General features: G+C 39.6%; 1 protein-coding gene across 1 annotated transcript; it reads right to left on the bottom strand.

Annotated features, from left to right (window-relative positions):
• Positions 1–5,664: 5,664 nt before the first annotated feature.
• Positions 5,665–12,701, bottom strand: sccpdhb (saccharopine dehydrogenase b). The gene is given in 9 exon segments (XM_072361888.1): positions 5,665–5,829; positions 7,627–7,744; positions 8,413–8,543; positions 9,452–9,458; positions 11,174–11,216; positions 11,409–11,538; positions 11,683–11,763; positions 11,897–12,009; positions 12,491–12,701. Coding segments are annotated over 9 exon segments (984 nt in total). The 5' UTR covers positions 12,687–12,701.
• Between the last annotated feature and the right edge of the window lie 451 nt (positions 12,702–13,152).

Here is a 13,152-nt window from a genome sequence, read left to right as displayed (position 1 = left end):
AATCAATTTGCAGAAATGCTTTTTCATTTTAAGAATGTGGCTGCATTATTTGACTCATAAATGAAATTAGTAATCAATCATCCTATTTGCATTTTAATTTTCCTCTTCAAGAGTGCTCAATCTTTCACTTAATTAAAATGAATACCGCCCCCTACCGAACAAGACGGGTAGCTCGGTCAGCAGGGAGCTGAAGAAGAGCTGACGTCACTCTGCTGTGCCGCTCAGATTGCGTTTTCGGGCAGACCATGAAAACGAAAAAGCAATAATTTTATTTATGAGTCCAATAATGCAGCCACAATCTTAAAATGAAAAAGCATTTCTGCAAATGCATTTTAATTTTCAAATTTGACATTTCAAATTGAATTTTGGTATCTATTTGCTGGGGCATATTTTGAAAATTAAATCTCAAATGTCTATTACTTTTTCATTTTAATTAAGTGAAAGATTGAGCACTCTTGAAGAAGATAATTAAAATGCAAAAACGATGATTGATTACTAATTTAATTTATGAGTCAAATAATGCAGCCACATTCTTAAAATGAAAAAGCATTTCTGCAAATGCATTTCAATTTGAATTATGGTTACGATTCTCTTCCATACATAGCAGCCTTGACCTATAGCAGCATTTATTCAATTCTCACCTTTGCTTCTCCAAAGTCAAGTTAAGAACACAGTCAGATGTTCATACAAAATGGAAATTCAGCTGGATCCTGCTTCTTTTGCACTGAGATTGATGTTTTTCCCACTGAGGGAGGTGATCTCAAAATGATAAATTAGAATCAAATTTATGGGTGGCATTAGAGCTAAATTTCAACCCCCGTTTTCTTAAATGCATCTCCAAATAGGTAGGAGATATCAGCTCATTTTTATTGTCAGCAGTCTAGTAGCCCATCATAGAAAAATAAGTTTTTTGCGTCTCAATGTTTAGAATCCAAGCATGCTTTCATGTTTCTTTGTTTGTTGTTGTTGTTGTTTTAATTGTGTGGCTCTGAATGGGGAGGGTGTAGATGGGGATTGAGATGCTCTGTGGAGGTGAGATTTATGTAATGGATTGGGTTAGAGGTCAGAGAATGAAAGCAAAACAATCTGCCAGCCCCTGCATTTACAGCAAGGGAGGAGAGCGTTGGAGGAGGGGAACCTTACGAAACAACAAGCACGTTGTGCTATGTGAACATCTGAACATACAATGTCCCAATGGAGGGATGGAGGAAAAACAGAAACAAAGAGAGACAGACTGCAACAAAAACACAACTGATTCAAAAAGAGAAACATCAAGTACAGTAACTCAAACAGGCGACAGGGCAGACTGCCCGCTACAGCACTGTACAAAGAGAAAAAACTGTTAACTGGAAAAAAACCAACACATTAACTGTGCCTGCAACAGAAATAAACCAAACCCAGTGGCAATATCTGCTTTGGGACAACGCCTGACATTGCAATCCTTTTTTTATTTGACTGGAGCAACTGTACAGGTATACAGTGCTGTCTTGTACAAAATATTTGCTATATATTCTTGAATTTAGGATTATGAGAAGATGACAGAAAAAGTCGCTGTTCCTATCCCCCTGCTTGATTAAAACTCTGTATCATTAATAGTACTTTTTCTTCAGATCCTCTGGCTTATATAATAACTTTAATTATTTATGGCCATTACAAATGAAAAACAATAACCCTCCCCCTCATGTTGCCACTTTTTCTCCTTGACTATATTCGTTTGGTTTCAAACCTTTTTCTCTTATATCATGTCAAAAACATACCAGGAGCAGGCTATTCTTTTTTTTTCTTGTGGACATGTCTGTTCTTGCATATGTTCATCCTCGTGTGTTGTGCAACATGCTTTGGCAGCAGTGTGATTAATGTGGGTCACACCATTGGGTAGGAGAGACTGGAGAGGAGCTTGCTGAGATGACGAACATGAGGTGAATATGTTCACAGCTACAATGGTGGATCGCAGACATGCAGCGGCTATCAAGAGGGGAGGAGCTGCTCGTGGTTATGCACAGGGAAAGCACTGTAATCTGTCTCCCCTTTCATTCTTGAACACTAATGCAGGACAAAGCAAACCACCCCACCCATCCCTCCTCCGAGAGCCTCTCATCACCCTCTACTTAGGAGTTATTTAACACAGGAGTCATTCCAGTGGCGTTTTCTGTCGGCAGACAGTGTTTTCTCTGAGCATACAGAGCTAAAAAACAGCCTTCTGTTTGTCCGTGTGACTACATCTCTGACAAATCGTTTTTTATTAGAGTGATGGTGACAGCTGGGGGGAGGGGAAGCACATGGGGCAGACAGAGGATGAAATGAGGAGAAAGATCAAAAAGACAACAGCTTGAAGCTCTTATTAACACATCTGAACATTTTGCTAGCTTGAAATAACCGTTGTCATAGTGTCCCGGTCTCTCATCATTTTAGTGATACACCTACAGTCTTTCACGAAAAGGCCAAGCTTTGTCTCTGCATCCTCAAAGGCATGAAATGACCTCTGCTGTGACGTCGTGCTGCTCAGGCCATGGAAACAATGACATCTGGTGGTAGAAAAAAGGTTTGTTTCAAGCAGGAGTAAAACCCATCACACAGTCTGCAGGTCTCAGTAAAATTTCTTTATACCTTTAAATAGTTTCATGCTTTTGTGTGACAGGGTGATGCTGCTTCTAGATTCAGCCTGAATAAAATACATGTCAGGAAAAAGACAAAACTGCCAGGCTAAGTTTGCTAATGAACAAAAACACAAAGCCCAGGACTTTCTCAACAAATGTGCGTCAGAAAGAATCGCAGACAATAAGTTCTCTACAAAAGCGGGCAAATTCCAGCTTCTGAGGCTGAAGGTATAATATTTTTGCCTGCAATAGTAGATTAGCTTTGTCCATCACTTTCAACTATTCGACAGTGTCTGAAAAAGGATCAGATGTTTTCATGCAAATACATGTGGAAAAATCTTTTATTTCAGACATACATCAAATAAATTATTTCAGACATACATCAAATGATATCGTTCCAACCAAATGTTGAGTTCACTGTCTTCAAGAATAATTAGGTCACTGGGGACTAAATGGGATCTTGACTTTATGAGACCTATTTCTGCAAGACGAGTTAAAACACCCATGATACAGCCCTGGTCATATTCTTAATAATACTTTTTTTTTCATCCACCTATTTCAAACCAATTCCACTAACTGATGCAAAAAAAAAAAAAACACTGCTGTCATACCATTTTTTACAACAGACAGTGTGACTGGTAATGACAGGAAGGCACTGCTGTAACAATACTAGAAAAGTATTCCATTCAAGAAAAGCTATTCCTTAATTTTTGTTTTGGCAACGCAATGGCACACTATTGCAGCATGTAAAAATGTAGGAAATATTGCTGGACAGTTCCAGCTAATTTCCATTTCATTCTTAGAAGCAAACTGTGTCACACAAAAGCATGAAACCATTTAAAGGTATAAAGAGAATTTTACTGAGACTGTATTTTAACACAGTAAACTTTTAATTAGGAATTACAATAAAATAATAATTCAATCAGATCCATATTGTAAAACAGTTTCTGTTCCTTTTCCTATCATAAAGTACAAATAAGTTTTATTTTACACGTAAACCTCAAGAAACTTGATCAAGTTTGATTAAGAAAACTACTTTGCTTATTTTCACAAATGTTGAGTGTGTCCAGCTTCTACTTCCACATCTGCAGTTTTGGCCGATGGAAATCTTCCGAGCCCTGTCAATAAGCTATGACAAAAGTGGACCCGTCTGATCACAACACTGAATTAGTGTACTCCCGACAGCGAAGTGGTAAGGACTGGACATACTGTCTACCCAACCCTAACCCTCTGTTTAAGATGACACATGCTGTTAACTGGCATGATATAAATGAACTGGATTAAATTGAATGAATGAAGAAAAATAGTAAACTTTTTTCCTTTCCACGCCGACATTGCACTATAACACCGCAAGGAGGACTCCCTGCATATACTGGAATTACTTGCCTTTGCTTGTTCAGACAAAGTTTTGTTGAGTTTATGCCTGCCATTTTGCCCCAAGTGAACAGTGGCACGCATCACAACAGACATCACAATAGCTGGTGCTCTGGGTGCTTTGATGTTGTTTTGACCAGTCATGCACCTCTCAGTTTTTGTAAACCAGTGTGTGCTGCTCCGGGGGCGCGTTTGAAAAATAGGAAGAGCTGTGTGCAAGCAGGTCCGTTTCTGCAGGCAGTACGGTCCATCAAAACCCAAGAAGGTAAAAATATTGGAAATTTTACAAAAACAGCTTACACGTTAAACAAAGTTGAAACTGTGTAGTTATGTTTGTGTATGCATAGTCTACTTCCTGTATGGCCTCTTCTAAAGCTGCTATCTTTCTCAGCAGGGACGACTCTTGAGGAGTACAACTGCAGTAAAGCGAGCACGTCTGAAGGACTTGTAAAAATGGCTATGTTGCTGTGCTGACGTCACAATTTGCTCACACAATGACCAGTGCTGTAAGCATAATCGCAGCTTTATCCCTATGTGTGTTGGTGTAGTGCTCTGCACAAAGCTGTAACACAGCCCTCTGCTGTGTCCTCTGTTTCTACTTATTTTGCTATTGTCAGGGCATTTTTTTTGGGCTGCATTCTTTTGGGGAGACATCTATACAGACTATCTGCAAAACGTGGACTGTCACATAGAATCTGCCAAAACAACAGTCTTAGATTTGGCTAAGTGGAGTTGTATAATGAGTTAACTTGTGTTTGAGAACATAAAAATACCCTAATTATGTTTCGTTTCCTTGATTTAGTACTTTGTTATTTAATGGACTGTCTCACTTGCAGAATACTCCGACACTGACCTTGTTATGCTGCGTTCAGTCTTCTATATCTTACTTAGAGCATTCAAGAAAATACTACCAGAGTTTACATTTCCTCATAAGCAGTTCAGGTAAGTTTGTCCAAAGGGAAGCTTACACAATAATCCAAAAGCCCATTTTGTATAATTCAAAGAAAACTACATGACCTCAAATTCTGAACTACACTACCATTTCTGAGGTACATCAAATGCAGCATTACTCTGCGGCAGAATGCGTTTATATGCATTAACTGCTTGTGGAATCAAAAGCAGGATTTGCAAAAATACAGATGCTGTATTGCATGTTCCCCCACATCTTCAGTGTACACAGATGACTATATGGATATGTGACTACCTCTCCTCTTCAGAGGAGCAACAACAACCTCCCCTAAACATCTGACTCTTTACATTTCATACTGAGGGGTACAAGTGTTTGACCTCAAACAGGCTGTATGAAAAAGGCTTTAGATTAAATGAACCCAAACCAACAAATGCATTTTATTTTACTTTGTCATTTTGTGCTCGTTGTTAGCATTTTCATTTGATTTCATGAAACAAACACAATACAAATAAATTCAACTCAACATAGCATTTATGTTACCTGCTTCGTGGTTGGTCCAGCCTTGGTGAAAAAAACCAAAGGGTAAGAAAGATGGAAACTTTGGGGTGGAAAAAAACAACAATCACTTAAACATCAATGCAATGACTGCATTAGCCCCCCCATAACTCTTTGCTTTTGTTTGTGCAGATAAACATCATATTAAGTCTAAAATCAATGCTGCCTGAGATCAAATTCACATCAAAAGGACTCAAATGACCTGTTCAATGGACAGTTATCAAGAACCTATACAGTGACATTAAGAGGTTGGTTGATGACATGTGTAGGTACCGTAGTGAGGAGTTTCCTGCCGAGGCTGAATTTGACCATCACCCAGAGGAGTAGGCTACCACAAAGAAGCTTGACAACTGAAAAGAGGCCACCAACCTCAACGTAGGCACTGTACTGAGCCTATGGATGGAAGTGGAGGGTGGGAGTTTAGATGACAAAAAGGCAAATTAAATGTGATAGGGAAGGGAAAAGATAAGGGGATGCAGCGACCAGGTGCAGAAAGACAAAGGGGAAAAAGTCAGTAGAGGAAAATAGGAAGGGACCAGAGAAGGGATAAACGATTATAGTGAAGGCATCCAAGAGAAAGAGTCCGTTTCAAAAGTTTTAAAACAAAATTCACAATCAGATTGAAGGAAAAAAAGAGGAATGACAGAGTTTGAGGGGGAAAAAACAGTGAAGCGGGATAAAAGGAAGATGAGATGTCAAAGTAAGTAATGAGCAGCGGGAAGAAAATGATGAATCACTACAGGTGACTCGTCATATTTCCACTCTGCTGGTAGGTGATGGCCTAAACAACATAATGTGATAGTTTCATTAAGGCCTCTGTCTCTGGCTCTAATCAAAACAGTCACAGCTGCTAAAATGGCTGACCTAGATACAGCAGGCACAGCAGGGGAAAACTGCTTTCCACAGCACAGATGCACAGATACCACACTGTCTAAATAAGAAGGAATATGCCATCTAAGCATTAAAAATTCATTTAGCTTGTATTATTTTGTGCTGCGTATCAAACTGTGTACCTGTGAGAAGGAGATAGCACCAAGATATAAGCGGTTCTCAATCTTTTTTTGTCTTGAGGCACACTGAGGCAGAGCATGCTCTCACTTCATTGCCACAAACAGAACGTGCCAAATTCTTGATTACATAGTAATGCTGTACAGTCCAGGAAGACTGTACCTCAGGGTTGGAAAGCCCACTGAGCCATTAGACTAGAAAATTCACAGCAGCTTCAATAATGAGGCGATTGTAACCCTCATAAAATATTTGCACATCCACAGTGGTGTTTGAAAGTTAGAGGAACTTTGAGAATGTTCTGTATTTAAGGATAGAAATTACCTGAAACAACATCAGATTTGTCAGCTGATTAAACAAATGACACAACAGTACACTTGGTTCTTTGCCTATTAAAGCATATGATTCAGATTATGTCTGTGAGCGGCAAAAGTGTGTGAACCTCTGCTTTCATTACGTGGCGTGACCACAACTGAATTTTCTTTAAACTTTCTTTATACTTCGTTTTTATTCCTTGCCTGTGTTCTGCTTCCTTAACCAAGGAAAAGAGAAGGCATGAGCGTGGCGGGTCCAAGGACTACATTAGATTCACGAACAAACAGGGTGTGACTTCATGGGACACTGCTCTTTAGGGAGCCAAATATTCTAATATCCATACATCAGCCAATATATACCACACACTGTTTGTCTCTTCCCCACCGTCTGCTCAGCTGTGATGATGCTACTCTGCTGCATCTAATGTTGATGAGAATTGATGCCAGTGTATCTGTATAAGCTGACCATACATCAGTGGGCTCTGGCATCAGTGTCTTGTTTAGCTGTCTGAAACCCCACGTTTATCTTATGGTTAACTTTCACAGCTCTCACAGCTCCACATTCAGCTAAAGCTGGCAGCCATTTCGGGGGAGAAAGATAAGGTTCCTCTGTTGCTGCTGGATCGGAAAACAGGCATCGGTAGTAAGTTATATAAACTCCTCTTTACTTTATCTTCAATGATGGTTTTTCCAGTGCGTTCCTCTTTTTTTTTCGAGCTGTGCAACTACTTGAAAGTTGGTGGCCAGAAAATATATTTTATGAGGAAACAAATTAATTAAAAAACATTTATGAGAGTCTTCATGAGAGTGTTACAGTGCAAACCACTCATAAATCATGAAAAATTTCAGTTTTGTGTTTTCCTTGTATTACTGGTGACAGCTGTTCCTCTTTGAAAAGGAAATGCTGGGTTCTCTTCACTACTGAATTGTCAGAGCCCATAAATGGGATGGCATACTGCTCCATCTCCCTACTGAAAAACAAAAGAGCCCTAGACACACACACACACACACACACACACATACATACACATAAATCACTCAAAGGTAAAGCCAAGTGGTCTGTTTACCTAATCTACCGCTGCTTGCAGCCTCAGCACAGTAGCATTGGACCTATTTTCATCTACAAGATAAGTTTCCTAAATAGTCTCTCTCTCCCTATCAGGCCCTGCTTTCCAATATAATCTCATTACAATGAATAAAAATCACTCTGTCATTTAGTAATAGTCTGCAGATCACAGCTATCTCACAGACACAGCCTCAATGCGTGCTGGATATTAACACAATTACTCAAAGCTCTTTATTTGATGTTCTGGAAGAAAACTTTGACTTGTTAGTATATCCTTAGGGGCCTTGAAACGTACTCTTTAAATAAGAGATTTAACATGAGATTTGCACCAAATGTACGTTCCACCACAGCTCATCACATTTAATTGGCGATTACTTTCACTTGCTCAAATAACACTGCACTTTAAATTATGGCAATTAGAATTACAACAGTATAATGGAGACCAAATATTAAAAAAAACATTACATTTGTGGGGAATCCTTCTATTAGACAGGCCTTACCTTATGGCCAACCCTTATATTCCAATAAAAACACTACAACTTAGACTTAATAAGTTTCATCCAGAAAGTAATTCCTCAGTAATAGCTTCACCTCTTTTTGACTTTGGCTCCTACCACAGGCAGGGGCTTGTGGCTAAACTTCTTCCTCAGCTGGCGGAGGGATCTGCTGTCTACAAAGCTGTATACAGCCGACTGCCAAGTGGCATCATGGCCAGCGAAACCCTGCAAGGGGTGAGAGCATTTAATTCCCCTCAGAAAAAAGTTTATTCGAATACATAACTCATTTCTTCTAATCTAGGATTCTGCTGGGTTCAGAATTAAAATTCTGAAACTGACTTCTCTCAAAAGCATTCAGCAGCATGTTTTTTGTTATGCAGCCATGTGAAAAAGAGAGTTTTACGTATGACATTCTTAGAAAAAAAAATCTAGATAAATTCAACTTAAGATGAACAACATCTTACATATTACACTATATCATTATATCTTTATTAAAAACTAAGCCAAAATGCAGAGGCAGTGTGTGTGAAAACTGAGGAACATCCTGTGATTCAACAGTTTGTAGCAATAACTTTAACTAATTATTCTCTGAATGATGTAATCAGTCTTTCATATTGTTGTGGAGGACTTTTGGTCAATTCTTCTCTACAGTTTATTGAGGTTCACAGACATTTGTTCACGTACACCCCCCTTAACTCCCTTAATTCTTTTCTTTTTCAGACATTCTGTTGGCGTCTTTTGGGATCATTGTTCTAATGTATGATCCAATTTCGACTAAGCTTTAATTGTCAGGCAGATGACAGTCTGTCTGAACCCCCCCCCACCATTCTCAATAACTCTGTGTCTGTTGTAGAAACCTTCAGGTTTCAGGGATCTTCCATCTCCCAGGACCTAAAGTGGACACTCAACATCGACTACAAAGTCAAAAAGAAGTTCAACCTGCCCCAGGAGCTGCTGATCCAGTTCTGCACTGCAATAGGACAGGAACAGACTGAAACGGACAATCAGGACTGCAGAGAGAATCATTGGTGTTAACCTGCCCTCCATCCAGGACTTATACACATCCAGAGTCAGGAAAAGGGCAGGTAACATCTCTGCAGACCCATCACACCCCGGGCACAATCTGTTTGAACTTCTCCCCTCTGGCAGGCGTTACAGAACACTGTGCACCAAAACATCCAGATACAGAAACAGTTTTTTCCCCCAGGCCGTCACACTGATGAACACTTGATCAGTCACCCAGTGTCAGTAACCCCCTGACTCCAAAATCAATCATTCACTTTGCACATTATATGTCTCATAATGTCATTTCATGCTCAGTATGCTCAGTATACTGCCTGTACATAAATGAACAGCATAATCCTCACTGTAAATAATATAACATACTGGACAATACTGGAATATATAGGCCAGATCTCTGAACACTTCACTTTTTTATTTTTATACCTTTCTTTAACTTATTGTTTTTTGTTGTCCTTGTTCTCTCTAGTTGAATGTTTGTTATGTTATGTTTACGTTTATGTACATCATGAGCTAAGAAAAAAACGGAGTCAAATTCCTTATGTGTTCACATACTTGGCCAATAAAGCTGATTCTGATTCTGAGAAGAGGCCTTTTCCTGCACTGCTAAACAAGCTATACTTGTTCTGACCAATTTCTAGTTGAATTGTCATGAACTTCAAACTAGCACTAGATTGCCGTGTGAGCACTGCACACTAACAGTCAAATACATTAATTTGTGTGTTGAAGAGGCAACAAAGAAGCCATCAAACATCAACAACAATGTCAATCGACTCAAACAGTGTGGTGCAGGGCTGGAAACCAAAGTGCTGTATCTCAGCCCCCCAAGCACTCAAGAGCAGTTTCAGGCCCGGAAAAGTGCATAACAAAAATCATTGAACTGCAAAATGAAGGTTCTCAAACTTCTCTAATGTTGCTTTAACATTTAACATGCTAACTGAGGCCTGTTGAGTCTGCAAGGCAGCTTTTGGGTTCATTGCACAGTCTGACCTTGGGGTGAACTTGCTGGGGTGTCCACTCCTGGGAAGGTTGGTGTCCAGTGTTTTTTCCACCTGTAAAAAAATATTTCTCACTGTAGAATGATGGACTCCAAATGGTTTGAAAATGGCTTTGTAATGCTTTGTTGGTTGATGGGCAGCAACAATTGCTTCCCTAAGATCATGGTTGAAGTCTTTCCTCCTTGGCATCGCCTTAACACACACCTGAATGATCCAGACTGGCAACTCGCCAAAAATTCCGCTTTCGTAGAGGTGCTCACACTTACCGATGGTTAAATAATCCAGTGCATTTCATAAATTGTGGGACTTATTTCATTTTCACATGCTGATTCTGCATGTTGGCTCAGTTTTTGTTAAATTAATCATTATAAAATATAATATGTCACACGGTACTGACTCTCTGAGGTTGTATTAAATTTATTCGAAAACCTGGTAAGGCCCCAATGATATTTATCTTTTATTATAATGTCCTGATACAGGAAACCTTACATTTGACAGAGAGCATACACAGCTTTTCACATGACCGTGTATCTGCTAATTCAAACTGAGAATCGCTTTTTAAAAACTCCAAAAGGGAGATAGTACTACTGCTAAATTCACTGCATTTGCGTCAAGTTTCTCCCTAGTTTCGTGTGTACTATGAATACAGATTTTTTTTGTATTCCATACTGCTCCATACACAGTTCCACACTATCTGCAAAAAAGATAAAGTCACATTTACCATTGCGCTGACATACATACCACCTATTTTTCAACAGGCTACAGAGTGATTTCAAAGTGATGCCACTTTATATGCACTTACACTAAAAGAGCCACAACTTTATTAACTATATTAGCCCGCTGCTAATTCTCAGGAAGCTCTCCACTGCTGTCAGAGTTCCTGAAATCACCCAAAAACACGCGGCTGAGTCTAAGATCCAGTTGACAGGTGTCAATTTTCAGAACACCTTTAAATAAATAAAAAAAAGGCATAGAAAACATAATATGAGGCATTATGTGTAATAAGTGACACAGCAGTGCATGGTGTGACCATTTTCTTTGGCTAAATTATATGTTTTCTTTAGCTACCCACCTTTGAACTGCCTCTGTGTGTAGAGAACCCCCAGGTCTGCCAGCATAGAATCAAACCCACAGCTGCCAATCACATACACTCCTCTCTTCAAAGCTTTAGTGTGGTACTGCAGCTGCATACGCTCGAGGAACTGTGCAGGATGGACAAACTCATAAACACAAAAACTAACACTGAGGACAACCTGGCTCATATCCTTTTAGTTTATAGCATATACACGCGTAAGTGTCAGTGCAAGGAACCAAACAGATTCCTGCAAAAGCTTCAAACTAAAAACCTGAGGCTCCCCACAGATGTCTATTTAGTGAGATCCATTTGCTATGCAAGCTTTGACCTCTGATTCACCATAAAATCTGTACTAAGGGGAGAAGAGCGAAGAAAAAGACAAACATCTGATCAAAAACAAGCTGCATGGTTACAGTTTCTTATCCAATTTCACGACCTCTTACATATCATCGAAAAATGTACTTGATTACATTAGCAGTACTTACTGGACCCACACAGTTGAGAATAACTACTCCTTGCTGGCACATGATGGTCAATGATTCCTCAATGGATACATCTGCAACAATGACATCAATGTCTGTCCTCAACTCAGGCATGGCTGATGAGGGGGTAGGGGAAAAAAAAACATAATCCTACAACCACTGGACAACAGATCCATTCTATACACAGGCCTCATATTAACTTTACTCAACACAGCTATACACATTGACACATTAAAATGAAATAAATTTTAAAAAAACTTATTGACATAAAACGACCACTTAATACTGTCCTCAAATAATATATGAACTAATGTAGTTTCAAAACTTATGTGAGAGGTCCAGCTGTGAGCTACACAGTTCTGTAACCTGACCTGTCCAGGTCAGACTCTAGAAAGAAGGTCTGGAGCTACCCAGGTCTTATAATTAGCAGTCTAGTTAAAATTTAAAAAGTTGATGTTATGAAACAACTACCAAAAGATCACAACACCTGCCTAAACTGCAGGCTCAAAGTCCATAGAGCCCTATGACAGTGAATGACAGCTTGACATTTGATAGTCATGTCGCGTTTAACTACATTACACCGAGTCCAACACATACACAACCTCCCCGCGGCTTGTTTCAGCACTTCTTCCAGACACTGTCTGCCTCTCCCTGCCACAGCCCATTTCAGAGAGCTTCCGCCGGGACTCTCTGCGGTACAACGGGCGACCTCCTCGACAACAAACTGTCCGGTGAACCCCGTGGCACCGAAAATAATAATGTGGTACGGTTTACTGGAGGTTGTATCCGCCATTGTTTGTGTGGTAATTCAAGGTCCCACCTGGCAACGTTGGTCCTCGTTGTGCCCACTGATTGGCTGACCAACGAACGTAACTGTCACAGGATGATGAATTGATAAGTGGTGGCCCGATTTATTTTAGAGATTAAACACAAATCAAGGCGCATATGACACTGTCATGAGGTAATCGAACATTTGTTTACTAGTTGTTTTCAACGTGTACGTGTTAAATCAGCGTGACAGCACTGCAAAAATATACTTAATATATAATATGTAAGAATAATGTATTTTAAAAAAAAGAATTGTGCTATAGAGTGGACAAGCAGCACAGTAAGTAGGTCCTGTTAAATTGCAGAAATATTTTCCAGCGTAGACAAAATGCTTGTCCATGTCATGGTGTACAGTGCCATCTGTCGGTCAGATTTGTGAATTGCACCAATGGGAAATCGTCGCCTATACTCGTAACAACAGTATCTATCCA

Source organism: Leuresthes tenuis, unplaced genomic scaffold, assembly GCF_036924035.1.
Source record: "Leuresthes tenuis unplaced genomic scaffold, fLeuTen1.0.hap1 SCAF_13, whole genome shotgun sequence".
Classification (NCBI taxonomy): Eukaryota; Metazoa; Chordata; class Actinopteri; order Atheriniformes; family Atherinopsidae; genus Leuresthes; species Leuresthes tenuis.
The sequence above is the reverse complement of the archived record's forward strand: the minus strand, read 5'-3'. Positions and strand labels throughout refer to the sequence as shown.